The sequence below is a fragment of the Schistocerca gregaria genome, chromosome 5 (assembly GCF_023897955.1).
Source record: "Schistocerca gregaria isolate iqSchGreg1 chromosome 5, iqSchGreg1.2, whole genome shotgun sequence".
Lineage (NCBI taxonomy): Eukaryota > Metazoa > Arthropoda > Insecta > Orthoptera > Acrididae > Schistocerca > Schistocerca gregaria.
Window position 1 is genome coordinate 64862368 of NC_064924.1, and position 24755 is coordinate 64887122.

The 24755-nt window shown below is 40.6% G+C and overlaps 1 protein-coding gene across 1 annotated transcript in view; it reads left to right on the forward strand.

Annotated features, from left to right (window-relative positions):
* LOC126271876 (CCR4-NOT transcription complex subunit 11-like) overlaps nt 1–24333 on the forward strand; it is an 80492-nt gene extending 56159 nt beyond the window's left edge. Inside the window, exons 9-10 of the mRNA XM_049974227.1 lie at nt 21121–21286; nt 24000–24333. Coding sequence (XP_049830184.1) covers nt 21121–21286; nt 24000–24146 — 313 coding nt within the window. The 3' untranslated portion in view covers nt 24147–24333. The remainder of the gene's footprint in view (nt 1–21120; nt 21287–23999) is intronic.
* Nucleotides 24334–24755: the final 422 nt, after the last annotated feature.

A 24755-nucleotide genomic window follows, 5' to 3' on the forward strand; every position in this document is an offset into this window, starting at 1 on the left:
TTGAAGCATAGCATTGCAGGGAAGTGTATCTTGGATTGTGGGGAACCAGAAAAGAAGAGAATTGAAACATTTGAGATGTGGTGCTATCGAATGATGTTGGCAAATAGGTGCACTCGGAAGACAGAAATCTGAAAGTTCACTTGAGAATCAGTAAAGAAAGGAATATGTCGATAATACTAGAAGCAGGAAGGGAGGAGATGGTAGGACTTGTGTTAAGACATAAGGAACAACTTTCGTGGTAGTAGATGGAGCTAAAGACAGTAAAGACTGTAGAGGTGGAGAGAGATTGGAATATACCCAACAGATCATAGAGGAAGTTGGCTGTAACCACTAGTCTGAGATGAAGAGCTCATTGTATACAAAGTTATGGCGTTCGGCACCCGGTCTTGCTAGAGGAGACATGTAAACTCTACTCTTGGATAGTAGCCCATAGAAGTTAGCAAGTGTTCATACTAAGAGAGCAGCTCTTTTGAGCTGAAGTTTGTTTCGTAAAACAATGGCTGTGAAGATTTGTGCATCAGATGAAAGAATATATACCCCTCATGTGAGTCAGCAGGCACATTTACTCTGGTGTTTCCGAACATATTTGTAATTCCTTTTTGCAAAGTATAGCTGGAGTCAGCTCAAACAAATATTGCTTATCGTATCTTTCATGCAACAGTCAGTATTGATGGAAAGTGTTGATTTGTTTTCTGTTACAAACAACATTGTGCTTAAAGTGCAATTTTACATGCTCGTCTGATAGAGCAGTCCAAATTAGTGCAGCATTCGTTTTATCAGTATGTATTAACAGGAGCTGTGAAACCAAATAATAACCAGTAGCACAGGAACTATTGGGCAGCACTACTGCATGGCGGTAGCAGTCAGCTTGGACCAGGGCAGTGCTTTGACCGCAGGAGTACTGGTAATTCTTCTTGTTAATATATAGGGTGAGTCATGAGGTTTTCCCCCAGTTGCTGGAGGTTATTCCTTAGGTTATTTGGAACAAAAAATGTAAATACAGTAATGTTATCAGATCCATGATTAAGGAGCTACAAGAGAGTTCCTAAATGTGCCACAGTATATGGAGCGAGACACTTGTGTTCACAGGACACACGATCAGTCTTAGGTAGACAAGTGCAGCGAGTGGTACGTTTTCATAACAACCATGCTGTTGATACTGCAGTCACCATTTACTGTTATTGTCTCCTGTGTACAGTATTCTTTGCAATGCCATACAAGTTTCCATCGCAGGAGTATGGAGAGATGGTGTACATTTTGGGCTTCTGTGATGGTAATGCAGAAGCTGCTGTTGCCGAATATGGCTGTAGGTATCCTAATCATAGGATTCCAAGTCCCAAAACATTGAGTGGAACATACCGAACATTGTTAGAAACTGGTACTCTTCCCATTATTGGTATTCACTCCGAAAGGTATTGTGACATTGAAGAAGTAAGAAAGCATCCTTAATTTAGTAGAGCGCAGTCCTTGTTCAAGTACAAGATGCCTAGCTACCTGATTGAATGTTTCACAATCTAAGGTATGTAGGATTCTTTATGAGAATGGACTGTATCCTTTTCATGTGCAGGAAGTTCACCATTTAGAGTCACATGATTGTGCCAGCCGTTTGCACTTTTGTAACTGGTTAAATGAAAATCAGCAGCTCTGTTGCTTCATAATGTTCAGTGATGAGGCAACCTTTACAAGAGGTGGCATCAACAAAATGCATAACTTGCATGGCTGGGCAGATGAAAATCCCCATACCATAGTAGTATCTCAATTTCAACTCAGATTCAGTGTCAGTGTCTGGTGTGATGTTGTGTGTGACCAGTTCTGGGGCCAGTTATTCTCCTGGGAAATTTAAATGGTCAGATGTACGGTAACTTTCTGCAGGAAGATTTACTGCAGCTTCTTGAAGATGTTCCTCTGGAAACAAGGCACCACATGTATGTCCAACATGACGGGGCATCTGCACACTTCTACCATGTGGTAACAGCTTATCTTAATCAGCAATTCCCACATCAGTGGATAGGTCGTGGGGGCCCTATCAACTGGCCTGCCAGATTCCCAGATTTAACACCCCTGGATTACTGCATCTGGGGGTGGATGAAAGACATTGTGTATGAAGTTAATGTGGAAACATGAGAAGAATTCATACAATGCATTTTTGATGTCGCAATGTCAATAAGGAACAAGCATGTGAAATTATGAAATGCTACTCATGTAGTTCACTCCTGTCTGAATATTTTCCGTCGAATGCAGGGAGGAAATTTTGAACACTTGCTTTAAGTCCTCTCTGAATGCAGGAGACTGCTACAAAATTGTGTAAATTAATTATTATGTGCATTTTTGATAGTGAAATCCTACAGTAAAAGTTTTTTTCTGCCATTTTCCTGGGTTTTATGATTACTGTAGCTCCTTAATTATGGATCTGATCCCATTACTTTATTTACATTTTTTGTCCCACATAACATAAGGAATACCCTCCAGAAACCGGGGGAAACCTCATGACACACCCTGTATACTGATAAAATTAATATCACATTAGACTGATTTGGGGCCACTCTATTGACTTTGCATATAAAACTGCACTTTAACAATCATTTTGTTTGAAATGGGGGAAAAAACAATGCTTGAATGTCACATGAAAATTGTGATGAACACTATCTGTTTGGGCTGACTCCAACTACACACTGCAAAAACGAAATTACAAATGTCTGCTGAAACATGACACAAAATGCACCTGATGATTCTTAGGAGGGATATCCGATTTATATGGAGCACAGGAAGTGACTGCTTAAATCCCCCTGTGTGCACCTGAATTAGTGCAATCTTGCCTTTGTGGACGCTTTGGTTGTGATACGTAGGGGGCAGAAGTGTACCTCTGGATTGTTCACTAATACTGGTTCTTAAAAGTTTGTAATTAGGCTTTCACTGGATAGCTATTGTCCCTTTTTAGTCCTATTCAGTATGGGTCCCCCACACTTGAGCAAGATGGGATGCATAAATGTTTTGTGTGTGTGTAGTGTTAATTGTAGCTTGGCAGTGTTTCCCCAGTATTCTACCAATGAATCATAGTTTGATACTTGCCTTAACTATGATTGACCCCTTGTGGTCATTCCAGTTGACATCCCCACAAATTGTTACACCCAGGTATTTGCATAAGTTGACTGCCTCCAGTTGTGACTCATTGATATTGTAATCATAAGATATTACTTTTCTGTATTTCATGAAGTGCACAGTTTTACATTTCTGAACAAGTTGCCAGTCTCTGAACCACTTTGAAATCATATTTGTGCAACTTTTTTCAGACAGTGCTTCATTATAGATAACTGAATCATTTGAAAAAGAGCTGAAGTTAATATTAATAATAGCTCTTCACTTAATTCCCTTGTCCTGTAAAAAATTCCAATCATTACACTGGCAGCAGATGTCCATTTGTATGAATTGATGTTGAAAACTCATCTTAAGAGAATGGGCAGGTTTGAGTTGATGCTGTTTTACCCATTGGGGTGCAGGCTAGTTCAGTCATGATCAAGATGCTGTGATCATTACGTAAAGAAAAAAAACCTTGCTTCGTTGGTAATGTTTCTCCACACATATAAAGTGAAATAATCAGTGGAGCAGTGTGTAGCAGGAAGGTGGATAGATTAGAGGAAAACGTAGAGGAAGATCGAACAAATGGTGTGTGTGTGTGTGTGTGTGTGTGTGTGTGTGTGAGAGAGAGAGAGAGAGAGAGAGAGAGAGAGAGAGAGAGAGAGAGAGAATACAAGGCAACAACAACAAAGTATGGACAACACTCCCACTGAACCACACCCTTGGTAGCTATCAGCAATTTCTTACCTGCAACTTGACCTTGCCCCTTTTTCTTAGGTGCCTTCCCAATAACACAGACTTCTTGACAGATAAAGAAAACAGCCATTCATAAATATAAGACAGACCGTAATCTAATCACCCTCCCTGTGCCTGCCACTTTCATGATGAAACACAATGGCTCCCTGGCAGTCTGATTCTTCCACCTGCAAGTGCTGTTCCAATATCAGAAGTCTATATAATCTCCAATCCTGACTCAAATCCTTAGGTCTATCCAGAACCTGTTCTCTAAATCCACCTGCCTCCTCATGCCAGCTGCTCCCAACACACTAACCTCATATATTTTTCCCTATGCTACTATGGAAAGAATCTCACCTCTTGTGGACCAACACTTCCATCCTGTTGCCTGTATCCTAGCTTCTTATGCCTTAGACAAAAAACACTTCCTTCATCGTCTGTCAACAATTCCCACTCCATTACCACGAGGATTTCTTTTCGTCACTGTTGATGCCACCTCCCTGTGTATACCAACATTTCCCATACCCATGGCACTGTAGCTGATGAATGATATCTCTCTCAATGTCCAACTGCTTCCAGACCCACCACCTTATTTCTCATGCAACTACTGATAAACTACATTACTTATCCCTTGGGAGAAAGACACACAAACAAATCCATGACATGGCCGTGGGCACTCACAAGGCACCACCCTACACTAATCTTTTATGGCTTATCTAGAGAAAAGACGTTATCTGATTCATATTAATTGATGATATCTTCATGAACTGACCTCAGGGCCAAGACAGTATCCTCATTCGTCTACACCTTGTCTCCAATCTATGTCACCTCTTGCTACCTTCCTGGACATTATTCTCCACATCTCCTATGTCTCCATAAAAACCACTGCCATATTAACTGACTATAAACAGTTCCTCCTTTTTGAAGGCTACCATCCGTTCCACATTAGAAAGCCACTACCATACAGTTAAGACACTCATTGATAGCACATCAGCAGTGATTGAGCAACCCTTTGCCCATTATGCAGGAAATCTTACTAAGGCCTTCACAGAAAGCCCTTATTCTCAAAAACTATTTTACCAACAGATTTCCCATGGCATATTCACATGTGTTTTTAATCCTCCAACCTCTCCCATGAACCAACTGAAAAGGAGCAGTGTCCACATTATCCAGTATCACCCCAGATTGAGACAGCTTTACTATATCATTCACCAGAGCATCAACTACTTAGCATCTTATCCATAAATGAAGAACATACTACCTACAATCCTTCCCAAAACTTTTAGTGATACTCCACTGCGTACCTTGTCTACAAAATGTCCTGAACCATCCTAATGCTACATTTTCTTCCAGCACGTTACCACATGAATTATATACCTGTGGAAGATGCAATTGCATGACTTGTCCTATGCACATGCCAAGCACATCCTTTTCCAGTCCTGTCACAGTCATAGCCTATCCTTGAAGGTGAGGTCACCTTGGAACCAGTTATATTACAAATCAGCTTTGCTGTAACTTTTGCAAGCAATTTCTATTGGCATGACAACCAACTAGCTGTCCACTGGAATGATGGCACTAAACTGTGGCAGAGTTGACCACCTGGTAGTTAAACATTTTCAACTTCAGTGGCTGCTTCACCACACATTCAATCTGAATCCATCGCTGCCCAACCCTCCTCCCTCCCAGTACCAGCTTCTGTGAACTATGTAGATGGGAATCGTCATTGTAAAATAACCATGTATGTGCCAATGCCCTAGCTTCGTTCTCCACTATCCCCTGGCCCCAGCTATCTTCAACTTAGTCCACACAGCATCCACTCTACTGTTTCTACACTCACTCTGTCCCCTATTCAGTTTCCATGTTCCTCTGTTTTCTATCCCCTTCCCAGTGAGCAGCACACACAACTTACCTGGACTGTCTTCCTATCATTAGTGCTTGCTGTTTTTGCCCCCCCCCCCTCCCCGCCCCTCCAGCTGTCAGCAAGCCTTCCCTCCAACACCTCTTCCTGCTCCCCAACTCCTTTCTCCCCTCGCCCACTCTCACCAATGCAGCACCTTACCCAATTAAACTACATTGCAATACAACATAGCCAGTCAAGACAATGTAGCCACATAGGTGTGTGTGTGTGTGTGTGTGTGTGTGTGTGTGTGTGTGTGTGTGTGTGTGAAGAAAGATTCATCCGAAATCATAGCAACATTCTCAGTCCTGTTTATATGCTTACCGATCACTCAAAGCTTCAACTGTATTGTTAGTTGTCACCTTTCATCCTTTTATTAGTTTCAGTGTTTGGCAGTAAGAAATCATCATCATCATTTAAGACTGATTATGCCTTTCAGCATTCAGTCTGGAGCATAGCCCCCTTATAAAATACCTCCATGATCCCCTATTCAGTGCTAACATTGGTGCCTCTTCTGATGTTAAACCTATTACTTCAAAATCATTCTTAACCAATTCCAGGTACCTTCGCTTCTCCCATGCGTGTAACATGACTCCACCATCTAAGCCTGTTCCCCCTGACTGCTACATCTATAGAGTTCATTCCCAGTTTTTCTTTGATTTCCTCATTGTGGACACCCTCCTGCCATTGTTCCCATCTACTAGTACCTGCAATCATCCTAGCTACTTTCATATCCGTAACCTCAACCTTGTTGATAAGGTAACCTGAATCCATCCAGCTTTCGCTCCCATACAACAAAGTAGGTCGAAACATTGAACGGTGCACAGATAACTTAGTCTTGGTACTGACTTCCTTCTTGCAGAAGAGAGTAGATCGTAGCTGAGCGCTCACTGCATTATCTTTGCTACACCTCGCTTCCAGTTCTTTCACTATGTTGCCATCCTGTGAGAATATGCATCCTAAGTACTTGAAACCGTCCACCTGTTCTAACTTTGTTCCTCCTATTTGGCACTCAATCCGTTTATATTACTTTCCCACTGACATTACTTTTGTTTTGACATTACTTTTGTTTTGGAGATGCTAATCTTCATACCATAGTCCTTACATTTCTGATCTAGCTCTGAAATATTACTTTGCAAACTTTCAATCGAATCTGCCATCACAACTAAGTCATCCGCATATGCAGGACTGCTTATTTTGTGTTCACATATCTTAATCTCACCCAGTTAGTCTATTGTTTTCAACATATGATCCATAAATAATATGAACAACAGTGGAGACAGGTTGCAGCCTTGTCTTACCCCTGAAACTACTCTGAAGCATGAACTCAATTTACCATCAACTCTAACTGCTGCCTGACTATCCATGTAAAGACCTTTAATTGCTTGCAAAAGTTTGCCTCCTATTCCATAATCTCGTAGAACAGACAATAACTTCCTCCTAGGAACCCGGTCATATGCCTTTTCTAGATCTATAAAGCATAGATACAATTCCCTGTTCCACTCATAACACTTCTCCATTATTTGCCGCAAGCTAAAGATCTGGTCATGACAACCTCTAAGTGGCCTAAAACCACACTGATTTTCATCCAATTGGTCCTCAACTAATACTCGCACTTTCCTTTCAACAATACCTGAGAAGATTTTACCCACAACGCTGATTACAGAGATACCTCTGTAGTTGTTACAATCTTTTCTGTTTCCATGTTTAAAGATTAGTGTGACTACTGCTTTTGTCCAGTCTGATGGAACCTGTCCCAACTCCCAGGCCATTTCAATTATCCTGTGTAGCCATTTAAGACCTGACATTCCACTGTATTTGATGAGTTCCGACTTAATTTCATTCACCCCAGCTGCTTTATTGCACTGCAATCTATTGACCATTTTCTCCACTTCCTCAAATGTGATCCTATTTCCATCATCATTCCTATCCCATTCTACCTCGAAATCTGAAACATTACTGATCGTATTTTCACCTACACTGAGCAACTTTTTAAAATATTCCCTCCATCTGCCCAAGGCATCCACAGGATTCACCAGCAGTTTTCCTGACCTGTCCAAAATACTTTTCATTTCCTTCTTACCTCCCTTTCGAAGACTGCGAATTACACTCCAGAATGGTTTTTCAGCAGCTTGACCCATAGTCTCGAACCTGTTTCCAAAGTCTTCCCAAGATTTCTTCTTGGATGCTGCAATTATCTGTTTGGCTTTGTTTCTTTCTTCAACATAACTTTCTCTGTCTACCTGAGTTAGTTCTAGTATGTAGCCATTTTTGATATGCCTTCTTTTTCTCTTTACAGGCTGCCTTGACTGTGTCATTCCACCAAGCTGTTTGCTTCATCCTACTTTTACACACTACTGTTCCAAGACATTCTTTAGTCACTTCTAGTACTGTGTCCCTGTACCTTGTCCATTCCTTTTCCAATGACTGTAATTGACTACATTCAACTAAGTGGTACCTTTCTGATATCGCTGTTATGTACTTGTGCCTGATTTCCTTATCCTGAAGTTTCTCCACTCTTATCCTCCTACATATGGACCTGACCTCCTGCACTTTCGGCCTCACAATCCCAATTTCACTGCAGATTAAATAATGAGCAGTGTCATCAAAGAATCCCCTGAATACACGTGTGTCCCTCACAGCCATCCTGAGTTCCTGATCTGTTATTATATAGTCAATGACAGATCTGGTTCCCCTGCCTTCCCAAGTATACCGGTGAATGTTCTTATGTTGAAAAAAGGTGTTTGTGATTACTAAGCCCATACTGGCACAGAAATCCAAGAGTTGTTTCCTGTTCCTGTTGGCCTCCATATCCTCTCCAAATTTACCCATAACCTTTTCATACCCTTCTGTTCGATTTCCAATCCTGGCATTAAAATCACCCATGAGCAGAACACGGTCCTTGTCCTTTACTCTAACAACTACATCACTGAGTGCCTCATAAAAACTCCATCTTATCTTGATCTGTCCCTTCACAGTGCGAATATACTGACACAATCCTAATTTTCTTGCTAGACACTCTCAAACCTATCCACATCAGTTGTTCGTTTACATACCTTATTGCAATTACGCTGGGTTCCATTTCTTTCCTGATGTAAAGCCCTACACCCCATTGTGCTGTTCCTGCTTTGACTCCTGACAGGTAGACCTTGTATTCTCCCACTTACTCTTCTTTCTCACCCCTTACCCGAATGTCACTAACAGCTAAAATGTCCAGCCCCATCTTACTTGCAGCCTCTGCCAGCTCTACCTTCTTCCCAGAGTAGTCCCCATTGATATTAATAGCTCCCCATCTCATTACCATTTGTTTGCCAAGTTGTATCTTAGGAGCCCCTGGTTTGTCAGTTAGAGGTGGGACTCCATCACCTCCAAAGGTCTGAGGCATTTTGCTCTGATTGTTGCTAGCATCATATTTAAAGTACCAGGGAATCAGGTTGCTAGCTTTACTTGCCCTGAGTCCCATTGAGTTTTACCCCTAACAGTTGAGGGACTAACCGGTGGATTTGGTAGATCTTTGCCGTATGAGCACAAAGGTGACCACGACTCAGAATATGTCCGAGGTGCCCAGCCTTATTCCAAAGTAACTGGTATCCTGACTGTCGGGACCACTTACTTGGCCACTCATACGTTGCCCGTGGTTCATGAACTAGGACATGACTACAGGAACCCACACCATGAACCACGGCAGAAAGAACTTGTCGAGAAATTTTCTGTGTATTCCCCATGTCTAGAGCACAACATCTAAGTTTGGTATATGCTTTACATACTATGTCTTCCTCTGTAGCTGAGTAATCGTCATGTCTGACTGCTATGTAGAGGACCCAGATTCAGTTCACAATATTGCCAGAGACTTTTCTAGGTGGGAGGATTGGATAGGGTGTGCTCAGTTTCTTGATGCCAATTGAGGAGCTACTTGAGTGAGAAGTAGGAGCTCCAAGTTCTGAGAGCTAACTGGCCATGAGACCAGTGTGCTGAACTCATTCACCAACTGCATCTGAATGACACCGTTGGCAGATGATATGGTGGCCAGAAGCTACTGAATGGTCCGTTAGGGCCAGTACATGGAGCTATAGTTTACATATTCTATTGAAGGAGAAGGCTGCCAGAAAGATATAGGGGGCGATCAAAAAGTTTCAGTTCAGTGGCTGTGTAGTCCAAAATCTGTACGCCAGTCAGGCAAAATCTCCATGAGCATTGAGGCAATCATCCCACTGATGCACCAGGTTGTGATGACACCTTTTTCGTAAATCACTGTGTCTTGCTGTGTGAAGAAGTCCATAATTTCCTGTGCACATCATCATCTAACAGGAAATGTCAACTCTTCAAGGCCTTTTTTAAGGGACCAAAGGTGTCCTAATCGCATAGGACATATGTTCGAGTATCTCCCACTGAAGTTGGCATAACTTCTGGGTTGGCGTCCCAGATCGACCAGCATCGTGTTTCGCACTGCGGCCATCCTAATACTTAGCGCACCATTCGACAAAGGTGGTTTTCATCAGATGCACTGCCCCATACAAACAGTTGGTCTTACAAGGCTGAATACAGCCCATTTCAGTCCTTTCACAAAAGATAAATGCCTGGCAGTACCGGTAATCAAACCTGGGTGCTCCACATCCCAGGTAGACATGTTGACGTCTCAGCTATGGAGGTGGCCTTTTCCGTAGTCAGTGCTTGATATTTTGTGGTACTTAATTTTTTTTCATTCACCTTAGGGAATTCAGAATTAAAGTGTCATACACAACTTCTTTTTTCTAACGGTTATTTTTCCATGATACAGGGAAAGCTCAAAATCACACACATTAAATGTATGTTAAATACCAAAGTCAGGATACTGTGTTCAAGTTTTTATGGTGGTATATGAATACATGTATAAAGGTCGTGTTGTATGTATTAATATAATTTTTTTGTATTGCTCTTTGTAGACGTTGTAGTAGATAAAGGTTGTTGCATGTTCCTGCTGCTCCCTTAGTGGTAGTAGACTTATAAGATTTGTTATGGAACTATGAAAAAGAATTGCTGGTCAATATTTGCCTCTAGGAGGCATAATTGCAATACTGGCAAAGGGAACATTTGAAAGTACATATATTCTCCATGCTTTCAGAACTAATGGTTCCTTCCCTCAGGAAGCAGAGAGCAATAGTTTGCAGGAGCTCAAAAAAGAAGGGCAGGGCATTCAGAACCTAGGATGGGAGGGACTTGACCAAACAAGGATCTGTTCATTTCAAAAGTTAGGATAGTGCATGTATGTTGATGTGTGTCTATCGACAGTACTGCAGTTTCACCTTCTGAAGGTAATACAGGCCAGCAATTCCGTCTCCTGTGAGTGAAGTTTCCTTTTAATAACATTTGTTCTGCATTGCAAGCGATGGATTAAGACACAAAAAACATGCCATTACAGGTATTGTATATTGATGTAGAGTGTGATGAAATTATTCTTGTGTCTGCCTTTTAGTTAGAATAAGATATTTTCCCTGTTCTATGTGTAGCATAGAATAATTTTAATTTCATGATAAGTGACGTTTCTGCTCACTTGTCTTTTTGTACGCAATCTAAGAATTTTTTATCACTGTAGTGGATGTCTGTTCTTTTTTCCTGTACTTTCTCAAAAGTATTAGTTGGGGGCACTAGCTGCATGCTCTCCCACAGTAGTTTCACAAAGCCTGTATTGCTTAGTTTGTGTGTGGTCAGTAATGGTATAATGCTACATACATAGCGCAGTATATCTGTATCTATACTAATATAAAAGGGAAACATTGTTTCCAAAAATCTTGAAAAGTTATTGACAGATTTACTTCGGATTCCTCCATAATACTGTAATTAACATTTGACAGACATATAAAAGGTATAATGTATGCAAGCTTTTGGAGCCAGTGGCTCCTTCTTCTGACAGAAATGTTGAAAGGGAAGGAAGAGGGGTGAAGGAAAAGGACTGGTGAGGTTTAGGAAAAGGGGTAGTGTTCGGAAAAGTCACCCAGAGCCCCAGGCCAGGGGAGACTTACTGGACAGGATGAGAAGGAAAGGCTGATTGTTGGGGACTGCGCCGGATGAGATTTGAAAATCTGAGAGCTTAAAGGTGGAAGATAGGTTAATATGCAAGACCGAGATCAGTGCTATCACATCACGCATGAGTTAATAAGAGTGAAGATCTAAGTGAATTGTATGTGACAGAAGTGGGAGGACGTGTACAGTGAAAAACAGGCTACCAGAAAATGACAGATGTAGAAAACTGAAATGGAGTGAAGAAAAGAATAGTTTCCGTGAAGAAATGCTTGGAGTGATGAAATTAATATAAATTCAGGCCAGGTGTGTGGCAAGAACCAAAGACATGTTGCAGCACCAGTTACCACCTTCCGAGTTCTGAGAAACTGAAACTGGTGTCTAGGGGAAGAATTTGGATGGCAAATGTGGTGAAAACAGGCACTGAGGTTATGACTGTGATGTAGCGCTTACTCTCCAACATGATATTGTGTCTTGCTAGTATACACCCTGTGTCTGTGCCATTCATCCTAACTGACAGCTTGGTCATGCCGATATAAAAGGCAAAACAGTGCTTACGTAACAGATGGTGTATGGCTTGTTGTTTTACATGAGGCTCTCCCTTTAATAGTATATGTTTTGCCAGGTGCAGGGCTGGTATAGGTGAGTAGGAGGGTGCATAGGGCAAGTTTTGCAGTGGGGACAACAGCAGGGGTAGGAACCATAGGGTAGGGAGATGGGTGCAGAAGGAGCATAGAGCTTTGACAATGATGTTGCAAAGATTGGGAGGGGGATAAAAAGCTATTCTAGTTGTGGTGGGCAAAATCTCAGGCAGAATGAACCTCATTTCAGAGCACAATTTTAGGAAGTCATGGCCTTATCGGAGTACGTGATCAATACATTCAAGACAAGAATAATACTGAAAGACAAGCAGTGTACTCCTGAGTTGTTTTTTGGAGGGATCAACAGTAACAGAATTGGGTGTGATAGCCCATTAAATCTGCTTCTGAACTAGGCTGGTGAGGTAATTATGTCCAATGAAGGCTGAAGTGAGAATGGTGGAGTATTGGTGTAAAGAGTCTGCATCTGAAGAACTATGTTTGCTTCAAATGCCAAAACTGCTTGGGAAGGAGCATTTGACATGGAAAGAATGGCAACTGTTAAAATGTAAGTACTGTTGTTTGTTAGTAGGTTTAGTGTGAACAGCAGTGTGGTGAGGATGCTATCGGCATCAAGGAAAGAAGCACGGAATTTGGAATAGGACCATGTGAAATTTAATTGGGAGAATGTATTTGGAGATTCCAACTTGATCCACCTCCACTACCTCAAAATCAACCCTTATAAACCTTCCAAGAATTCCTCATATCCATCATTGCTTCGCAACTCTTCCTCAGGTCCCCTCAAAGTGATGCTGATGTGTCCTCTGCGGAACTTGAGACTCTTCATTTCCTAAAAGCTGATAACCCCATCATTATCCTCCCAGCAGACAATGGAGCTACTACTGTGATACTTGACTGCCAGGAGTATGTTAGGGAAGGTCTGTGCCAGCTGTCGGACACCTCTACGTAAAGCATCTACCATCAAGAACCTATTCCTGTGATTCAAATTCACCTGCAGTCCCTCCTTACAACCTCAGGCCCCTCACAAGGACTAGCAACTCAATCCATAGTACTTCTTACCCCATCCAGACCATGAATCTCCACTTTTTACTGTCTTTCTAAGATCCACAAACCTAATCATCCTAGCCATCCCATAGTTGCTGGCTTCAAAGCCCCCACTGAACATATATCTACTTTAGTTGATCAACACCTACAACCCACTGTACAAAGACTTCCCTCCTATGTTAAAGACACCAACCATTTCCTAGATGTCTGAAATCTGTCCTCCTCCAATTCCCACCACATACCTTGCTTGTCACCAGTGGTGCCACCTCCCTCTATACCGAACTCGCTGAGTTACATGGTCTGTCTGCTGTGGAATATTTCCCCAATCAGCGCCAACCTGATTTCAAACCTATGACTTCCTTCCTGCCTACCTTAATCAACTTTATGCCTACCAACAACTACTTCACCTTTGAGGGGCAGACATGCAAACAGATAAGAAGTCATGGGAATCAGGGTGGCTCCTTCCTATGCCAACCTTCTCGTAGGTCGCTTGGAGGGGGCTTTCCTGGGATCCATAAGCCTTAAGCCTCTGGGTTGGTTTTGATGTATTGGTGACATCTTTGCCATATGGACTCAGGTTGAGGCTGAGCAGTTACAATTTCTGAAATCTCTAAAGACATTATCCCAATTAAATTTTACATGATTCTATTCCAAATCACATGCAACTTTTATATGTTGATCTCATCCTCACAACACTGGCAGCACACTGGTGTTCACATTAAACCTACTAACAAACAACAGTACTTACATTTAGACAGTTGCCATCCTTTCCTTTTCAAATGTTCCCTCCCATACAGCCTTGACATATGAGGCAAACTTATTTGTTTAGATGCAGACACTCTATAGCAATACACCAACTTTCTCACCTCAGCCTTCACTTGACATAATTGTTCCATCACCCTAGTTCAAAAGCAGATTTCTCAGGCCATCAGGCCATCGCATGCAATCCTGGTACTGTTGATCTCACCAAAAAACACTCAGGAGAACACCACTTGTCTTTCAGTATTATTCTGGTCTTGAATGTATCAATTAGCTACTTCGATGAGGCCATGACTTCTTAAAATCATGCCCCAAAATAAGGTTAATTCTGTCCGAAATTTTGCCCACCACACCTAGAACAGTTTTTCATTGACTCTCAATCTCTGCGATATCCTTGTCAGACCCTGTGCTCCTTCTGCACTCATCTCTGTACTCTATGGCTCCTACCCCTGTGACTGTCTTCACTACAAGACTTGCCCTTTGCTCTCGCCTACCCACCTATACCAGACCTGTACCTGGCGAAACATATATTATAAAAGGGAGAACCACATGTGAAATGAAACATGTCATATACCAGCTGTTATGTAAACACTGTTCAGCCTTTTACAACATAATAATTACCACCAAGTTGTCAGTTAGAATGAATGTGCATAGACCAGGGGGTATACTGGCAACACACAATATCCTGACATGTTCAAAATCGGGTATCTGCCAGTTGTTTGCGTTGTTCTGTCACAATATTTCGATAGTGTACCTCACTATCTTCATCAGGTGCTACCTGAGACTAATCTAACCGAGGATCTGGTGCAGTATTTATGTCTGTCCAGTGTAGGCCACTCCCTCTGCGGTCCGCGCCTGATGGACTCCTCCCTGGGCGGTCCGGGCCCACCAGGTCGCTCCCTCGTCGGTCCGCGCCCGTTAGGCCGCTCCTGCTGCGGTCCGCACCCACTAGACTGCTCCCTGTGCCGTCCGCGCCCGCCCGGCCGCTCCCTTGCTGGTCCACGCCCGCCCGGCCGCTCCTTCGCTGGTCCGCGCCCGCCCGGCCGCTCCCTCGCTGCCCACACCCGCACGGCTGCTCCCTCGCTCGTCCGCGTCCGCCCGGCCACTCCCTCGCTGGTCCGCACCCGCTAGGCCACTCCCGCTGCATTGCGAGCTCGCTGGACTGCTCCCTGGGCAGTACCCGCTCGCCAGGCCGCTCCCTCGGCATACTAGTCTCAGACAGGTCACCAAATCTGCTATAGCAGAACACTGTCTGGAACTTGATCATGTGATGGACTACAACAAAACCAAGATTTTGGTGCAGACCCAAAAATTTTGCGACAGCATCATAAAAGAATCGATGGAGATCAAAGTCACTGAAAATCTCATCAACCGGGACACTGGTTATCAACTCAGCTCTGCCTGGAATCCAGCACTGGATCTTCTGAAAGTGCAACAGAGACAACACCAGACCTCTCCCATTGTAGCTGAGGTACAAGCAGATGGGTCCCAGATGGAGCTGCGAGCGCAACAGACTGGAGACGACATTCCACCAGATAAGATTCCAGAACATAGTCCAGAGCAACACGGAATTGGAACAGAGAACCAGGGAGATGTCACGATGGTGGGAGATGATCAAAATAGGAGCAGGCCACAGAAGGAGCGGCTTGACCGGCGCTGACCGCCGAGGGAGCGGCCTGGCGAGCGGGTACTGCCCAGGAAGCAGTCCAGCGGGCTCGCAATGCAGCGGTAGCGGCCTAGTGGGCGCGGACCAGCGAGGGAGCGACCAGGCGGACGCGGACGAGCGAGGGAGTGGCCAGGCGGGCGCGGACCAGTGAAGGAGCGGCCGGGCGGGCGCGGACTAGCGAGGGAGCGGCCGGGTGGGTGCGGACGGCACAGGGAGCAGTCTAGTGGGTGCGGACCGCAGCAGGAGCGGCCTAATGGGCACGGACCGACGAGGGAGCGACCTGGCGGGCGCGTACCGCCCAGGAAGGAGCCCGGCGGGTGTGGACCGCAGAGGGAGTGGCCTACACCAGACGGACATAAATACTGCACTAGATCCTCGGTTAGATCAGTCTCAGCTAGCACCTGATGAAGATAGTGAGGTACACTATCGAAATATTGTGACAGAACGACTCAAACAACTGACAGATACCCAATTTTGAACATGTCAACATATCGCCAGGAAAGTTTGAAGATTTACACAATATCCTGTTGCAGAACTTGCATTACAACATGACAGTCATGATCTCAGTGGCTGTTTTCACCTGGATTCTTTCCACAGGCACCAGCTTCAGTTTCTCAGAACTCTGCAGTTTCTTCACAGTAATTATTCCTTTCTTCACTCTGTTTTATTTATCTACATCTTTCATTTGCTGACGTGTCAGTTTTTCACCATCCCCCTCCTATCTTGTGTCACATCATGCAGGATGTCTTAGCTGTAACCTCTGTCTTTCATGTAACCCTATCTTCCACCTTTAAGCTCTCAGATTTTCAGCTCTCACCCAGTGCAGTCCTCAACAATCTGTCTTTCCTTTTCATCCCGTTCGCTGAGCCTCCCTCGACCTGGGATTCTGGATGACTTTTTCAAACACTACTCCTTTTTCTAAACCTCACCAGTGTTTTTCCTTCACTTTACTTCTTTCCCCTTCAACCCTTCTGCCACAAGAAGGAGCCAAAAGTATGCATACATTATACCTCTTAAATGTACATTCTCTTGCCACCACTTGGTGAGTAGATTTTTTTATCTATCCAATTGGATTATATTTTCAAAAATTGTTTATTTTTGTAGATATATCTAATAAACATGTGGATGGACATAGGCACTTTATTTTTTTTAAGCAACGCTGTATAGGTATTTCTCTAAAACTGACAGTGAGAAAGAAAATATGTGGTTTTGTTTTCTTTCTTGCAGTCTGTGTTAACTACGAAAGCTTAAACCAAAGGGTTAAATTGATAGGCATAATTGGTGTATGGGGTATGAGAGGGGCGTCTCCAGCTGCTGGATCTGTGAGGATAGTAGCTTCAGTGACATTATTTCACATAATATTCAAATGGGTACATCATAAAGTTCTGGATGGTTCAGATTGTGTAGTAATATTCTAAGCATAAACCAGTGAGCTGTGAACACAAATTTCCTAATATACAGGTTTTCTGTTAAAACAGACTGTGAAGATGAAAACAAAACAGCACATTGTTGTGTACACAATTTTTGTTTAAAATTATATGTACAGAGAAACAGTATATTTGGAAAAAACAATTTGTCTAATGGTCTAAAAGTCCTACTGTTGTAGTTAAAACTGGCTGCAAGAATGAAAACAAAACTGCACATTTTCACAGCACAGCATTTTTTTCTCGCAGTCAGTTTCAACAGAAAACCTGTATAGCACTGTTTAAAAGAGTGTAGCCGATGTCTGTCTGAATGTTTTTAGAGTACCTTGCAAAAAGTTGAGGTAAATTGGATCATAAACTTTTCATCATCTTTCTCGTTCATATTCTATATGCTTTATTGTAATATCAAATTATATACCTTCGAAGTTGGCGAAGTGGCAATGAGCAGCAAAATTTGTGCCCTGGCACAGTTCCCAAGGATACTACATATCAGGACATATATCCAGTTCCCATAATTGCATAGCATTGTCAGTTTGGCTTGTGTGATATAAAAATGGATGTATATACATATGCTCCACATCTCTTCCTAAAGCACTGGATTGATTGCAACCAAACTTGGTACACATGTCATATATTGTGTGGAAAGAAGCACCCTGGGGGTAAGAACTACATACCTCTCATTCGGGTAGATGGGTATATAAAAATGAGGTGAGTTACGAGTTGGACAGAGAGAGGGGGAGGGGGGGGGGGGAGAATAGACAGAGTGATAAGGGAGTACAGGGAAGTGTAGAAGGCAGACTGAAGATAAGAGGGCAGGTCGAAAATGGAGAGGGTGTGAGGTGGCCGGCGGAATAGGTGTAGGTTAGGGGGCAGATGGAAGAGGGATTTGTTGTGAGGATGCAGGTGGAAGAGGGAGGGGTTATGAGGAGGCAGGTAGAAAAGGGACAGGTTGTGAGGAGACAGATGGAAGAGGTATGGGGCATGATGAAGCAAGTGGAAGAAGGGAGAGAGAGAGATAGAAGTGGGAAGGTGGCTCAGGGAAGATATTTAAATTGTTGTGGATTATTTTGATTAAATTGTAGCATCCATTTACATCAAGGATTAATTGACTTGATATACATTAAAAGTATGAAGTGCAATTGCCTCTTATCTATGCTATTCAATATGTCAACCAGATTGCAAGAACAAGCACCAGAGCGAGTCATTATTTTTATCAATATGTTTTGGGTCCAGAGATCATGCGACACAACTGGATACCATAGATATATTTAATATCCTCTCTCAAGTTGTGTGATGTAAAACAGCAGAGACTTAGACATACTGGTGTATGTGTCCAGTGTAATGTAACATGTGTCTACTGCTATGTAATGTGACGTCTGTGTACCGCAATGTAATGAGACATATGCATATGTGAGTGAAGCCACGGGTAAACAGTTTGTGTATTATAAAAATATATGCATGTACATTCCATAATCTCCAGCCAGAGTCGGTAAACAGATCATTTACTATCTGGAAAGAAGCACTGTGTAAGAACTATCTACCTTTCATAGGAGTGGGTATGGGTGTGAAAACAGGATGACATAGAAGCATAACTCAGGAATGTCTGGAGCAATTTCAAAAATGTTTTGTATGTACGTTATCATTAATTGTATGAAAATACTTTGTGGCTAATATACCCCTAACTGCCACTCCTAGGGGTAGGATTGAGAAGTGTGTATGTGGAGAGGAAGGGGGTGGGGGCGCAGTAACAGTGCAGTGAAATATCAGCTCATTTCTGTATGCCTGAAGCAATTTCAACCAAACTGGGCACACATTTCACATGCAACCTGTTAAAAAAGTTACTGTGACAGTAAGAGAACTCATTAGCTCCCCTTAGTGTGAGGGTGAAAAGTGCAATTTGTCTCTTATTTGTGTTGTTCAGTATGTCAACCCAGTCACGAGAATGAGTGCTGCAGTAAGCCAGTAAATTTGTCAACTTGTTTTGGGATCGATGATCATGCCATATGTCTGAATATCACAATAAAATTAGTATCCTCTCTGGATTTGTATGGTGCAAAACAGCAGAGACTCTGATGCATATGTTTGTAATATATGTGGAATACATGTACGTGGGTGAAGCTCCAAATAAAAAGCTAGTATAATATACAATATGATAAACCCCGAATGTACCCTGAATGATACAAACTTTCATTTGTTTTTCCACAGTCATCTTGACTATAGATGTATTTATCATAAATCAACTCTATTTCATTGTGTGTTGACATTACACTTACTATGTGTTCAGCTTTTGTCTCTTAGGGGTGAATTTTTACTTACATGAAACTCTTTTCAGTGTAGCCATGTAATCTTTCAATGAAAAATTAAAAGTTTGTTTTGTCACCATTAGAAATAATAGAAGTCCACTTTTTCATAATATTGTAAGACTGTTCTAAAACTTCAATGTAAATGTGATAACAAGTTAATGGCCTCCTGTGTTCTGTTTAGAACAACTCAAGGTAAAACTATATCTATTTCTGTAATAAATACTTCCCAGATTTCTTGCCACACAAGATCATAGTATACCAATCTTGTAATATTAGGGTATAAATGAGTATAAAAAGAAGACTGTTTGCGTCACCAAACTTGACTGACTAAACAATAAATACGAAATACTGAAAAGTTGGTTCTCTCAACATTGGCACTCTTTGTCATTTTTTATGTTCATTTATTTCTGAAAGCTGATGAATATCTGCACTTCTTTCAAACATAATTATCTTACAGAAACTAGCCATTTTTTCTCCACTGAATTCTGCTGAATTACTTCTTACTTGGAATTACTTCTTACTTGCATGCATACAATGTGGACAACCATATTATCTTATCTTTTAACCATATTATCATGTTCACGTAGGACATTGTCAGTTGCATATGAAATGAATAAAATACTAATTAACTTGGTAAAATTAGTGAAGCAGTGAACATTATTGTTACTGTGATTTGATAAGCAGTACTGGTTGTAAATGTTATAAAGATACAAACATGTCTTTAAAAACTAGTTATCTGCACTATAATAATTAGTCAAGACAAAGAGACAAAACAAAAATATATTTAAAGATTTATCTGAAAGATCTTTCTGATGTCCTAAGAGTACTTGAATGATTAGGCTACAAGAAGAAATTATTTCAGAATTTTGAGTAGGCAGAATGGGTGGCCACTGTGGCTATTACTGTATTTAAATTCCAAAGGTGAAATTCCAGTATTGCTGATACACAAATTAAAAAGCTATGCGTAGATTTAGGAACTACTAGTTCCTTCCTCAGGGAGGAAAGAGAAATAGGTTTTGGAAATTCTGGAAGGAAAGGCTGGTCACCTAAACTCTAGGGCCAGAGAACGAGGAAAGACAAACATGAAGAGGAAGGTTTTAGATAGAACAGGAGGTCAAAGGTGATAAAGTGGTAAGTGCTGTGCCAGATGAAGTCCAGACCAAGTGAGAGGTAAAGATAGATTAAAAGGAAGAGAAATGGGAAGGGAATGAGAAGTGCCATTAAGAACTAAGTGGAAAGTGGAAAAGTTTATACTGGACATCAAGGATGGTGGAGGAATGTGATGTTAATAATTTGGATAATTCCTATTGTCACTAGTAACAGTGCACTCTTGTACTATGACCTATTGCATATATGTTTATCATGTCTTTCCTAATGATCTAGCAAATTATGTAACATTTGTTTGGAATAGCAGCAATTTTTCTCTGACCTTTTTTAAAAGGAGAGCATTTTCCTCAAGAAAGATCATCCCTGAGGAAAGAAAGGCAAAATAATGTTTACAGTTATATAAGAAAATACAAGCAGATCTGCATTTAACTGAAATATAGTATTGTTTATTATCTTTGTAAAACGTGCTAACATTGTTTGCTGTGAAGTATAATTATTTGGTTTGTATCTATAGGTTGACAACCACTGTTGATCTTCCAACAGAATTCGTACATCTGTACATCTCAAACTGCATATCAACATGTGAAACCATTAAAGATCGTTACATGCAAAATCGTCTGGTCCGCCTTGTTTGTGTATTTTTACAGTCACTAATAAGGAATAAAATCATTAATGTGCAGGTCAGTATCTAAAGTACAACTAATTAAAGATGTATTTATTTCAAACGTATTTCTGAATTTTAATCTTAAACTCTCCCCATTGTAATACAGTAGTTGCCACTCAATAGACTGCAACAGCAGAGAGAATCCTACCTATGACTTGTAATGTAATGTGGGAGGAGCCTAATAATTTTCTTAATGGTTGCTCTAATCTAACATGTTTCACATACTGCAATGAACAAATATTGTTTTTGTAAACTTACTTTAGTGTCAAGAGCAATTCTTACAGTCTTAGAATGTACACTTAGTAAAAGATGGGTATAGATACCACTTTATCTTCTTTCAAAAAAGAAGTGGGGGGGGGGGGGGCTGCAGCTGACACAATACTTTTAAAGTTGCTGCATATTTTGGTAACACTTGTTCAGCCATACATGTTCAACTGGAAAAAAATGTTGATTTAAAATAAATCCAATATTTTTGGGAGTGCTCTAACACACACAGTAGCAATCATCTACAATCTTTTTAATATGTTCCTTGTACCATGTGCCACTTACTGGTGTATTTTTCTCAAACAGTATTTTCAAATTCACTTGCATATGCAGTTTGTTTATAACATCAAAATGTGATATACATCACTTTACAGATACTATAGAAAAAAAATAATTTTCAGAACTGAATTTACCTTACCTCTATATCTAGCTGCTCTAGAAGTATCAAAAGCACTCAATAAGTGGCAGCACATGTCAGAGGAATCAGTAGCTTTATGTAGAATCTGCATTTACTGTCACTGGTGCTCGAAAGCAATTAACCTTCTGTTTATTAGAGTTGCTTTGGTATGATGTGAATTCGTGACACATGACATTAAGGGGTGAAAGTAATTCAGACAAAGAGGAAAGCACAGTTTTAAAGTACTGTCAAACTGAAAAATTTTAATTGAGTTTTATGGTAATTTCCCAGGATTCTCTCTGCAAAACCTCTAAAGTCTTTTCACAGAGCTGAAACTTCCTCCTGTGTACATACTTCACTGTTCATCTCACTGGTGGAGAGAGAGGTGGGAACAACTCTTTCATTCAGTGACATTATTAATTATTTTTCTAACTCCAGTCCGTAAAGTACTTCTCCGAGGAGTCGGAAGAGTATATGCACTGGCCAAGAAGGGCTGGGAAACAGTTCATATTAATTTGTGACACTACATAACACAATACAAGAATCACTTTGCAGTAACTACAAAGTCTGTCTTAGATAGCTGAGTTTGGTAATGACTGGGCACAAAATGTGAGCAGACTGATTTGATTTCTACCAATCAAGAACTAGTGAGCCCTTTTTCAAATCTTTGTGAACAGGCTATGATTGTAGTTAATTAATAGACAATACACTGTTGGCATTGTATGAAGAAGAAATTTTTAAATATAATGGGCATTTTATAATAATTTATTTCATTTCAGCATGTTTGTCAACTACTGCTTAACTAACTCTTCCAGATAGTCTGAGCCAAAAATTTTACAGTATCTCACAGTGTTTTGTATGATTCTGGTGTGAACCGCATAGCTTTCTTTATTGGTTGCAACTTGATATCCCTATTTTATTTACATCAAACACAACAGATTAATTGAACTTAAATTGGGAAATAGTCTGAAAAAATCTTTAGAAATTAAATTTCACCAAACAAAACAAAATCTTTTACATTAAAGTAGTATGTCTATATAAATAATTTCCCTTTGAAACATTGTGTAAAGGTACTGTCTAGCCATAGAGTCTAAAGTTGGGTTTCTACCTGCCACATTTCCGTATGCATACCCCAGCACCTACTGTTTCCATATGCCAAGGCCATTTTTCCTAATTTCAGTTTTTTTTTGTTCCAAATGAGGAATATTAAATTTGAATGCATATTGGTCTATTCTATATACATGAAAATGTACATTCAACAATAACTTAAAAATCTAATGTTTGTTTTGCACTTATTGCAGTAATAACAATAGTAAAATTTTATCACCATTAATTTGAAGTCAAAGTAGTTTCAAAATATTGACAAGTTCATAGTAAAGCTATTCTCTGAAAGCTCATACAAAGCTTGTGAAATAAGTTGTATTACTGTAAATGATGATAAATGAATTTTAGTCAGTGGCAAAAATAATTTTTCGGAAGCTGGAATGAGATTGCCACCACTTCCAAAATTATGTGCTTTTTGACATTTTATGAAGCATGTAATTTTATTTCATGTATGCACAATTGTCTGGATGGTAGCATTTAGAAGACTTGCAAGTTTGTCATACCTGAAACATTTATTCACTTGATACCCACATTGTTTTTGTAATGTTTCCTCCCTAGATTTCTGTCATGATACTCACTCCTCTATTTCCATAATTGGGGGTTTCTTGTCATGAAAAAATATGTGACTGAATAGTTAGGCAAAACTTGCTTGCACAGAAAAACTTGGTGAATTTCACTTTCTGGCACTGTTGGTGTGGTGAAAGCTGATGGGCAGTTGTAGCAGAAAGTTAAGTGGCTTTTAACTTTTCTGATGTGTCATCACACCCAGTTATTCATAGTCTGAGTTATGCATTTTAAAATGCAAGACAGCTAGTGTTGTGTGTATGCATGTAGAGTTCCAGCTTAACTATCAGATTCTGACATTAAGACATAATTTAATGTGTTCTTATGGTATGCTGTATTGATTACTCAGTCATTTTATTTATAACTTCATTATTATAACAAAATTTTAAATTATTTTCAGGAATTGTTTATTGAAGTACAGGCCTTCTGTATTGAATTTAGCCGCATCAGAGAAGCTGCTGCACTGTTTCGTCTCTTGAAACAGTTAGAATCTGGAGAAGCTGGTGTTGTCACGCCTGGACCTACCAAGAATAAGACTGAACCTTAAAAAGTTGTAGTTCCCCTAGTGTATATGTATTCATATAAAGTACTTTATGTGTGCTGTGCCGTGTTAAGAAGATGTGTTCAGAATTCTTTTTTCTGCATCTCCTACAACACTGTCATTTTACAGACTGTGTTTGTGCATTTTTTACAAAATATGAAAGCTAATAAATTGATATACATCTTTCTGTGTATAGAGATTTTATTCTTGATGATTACAGCTTTAGCTTGCTACCTTATAACTGTGCAACATGTTTGGGCTTATAATTGTAGTGAAGTTAGTCAGAATCCAACTTTATAGATATCTTTCACATGTCCCTCTATTACACCATCATTTATATTCTGCAAACCACTGTTTCTCTGTACCTGTCACTTCAACAGTGAATGCTACTGTTAGAAGAGGTACTATAGTGAAGCCTTCTGTAGTAAAACAATTTAAAAATCAGTATTTTGACTTGTATTTTATTTCAGTTGAATTTATGAATTTTATATTTTGGTAGACATAATGTAAGACTAATACTCTTTTTGCATCAGTTCAGTGGAAAAGACTTTGCTTTGAAATTCACTTAACAATGTCGTAATTATCTCGAGCTCACTTTGATTTTGCTCAGTTTTT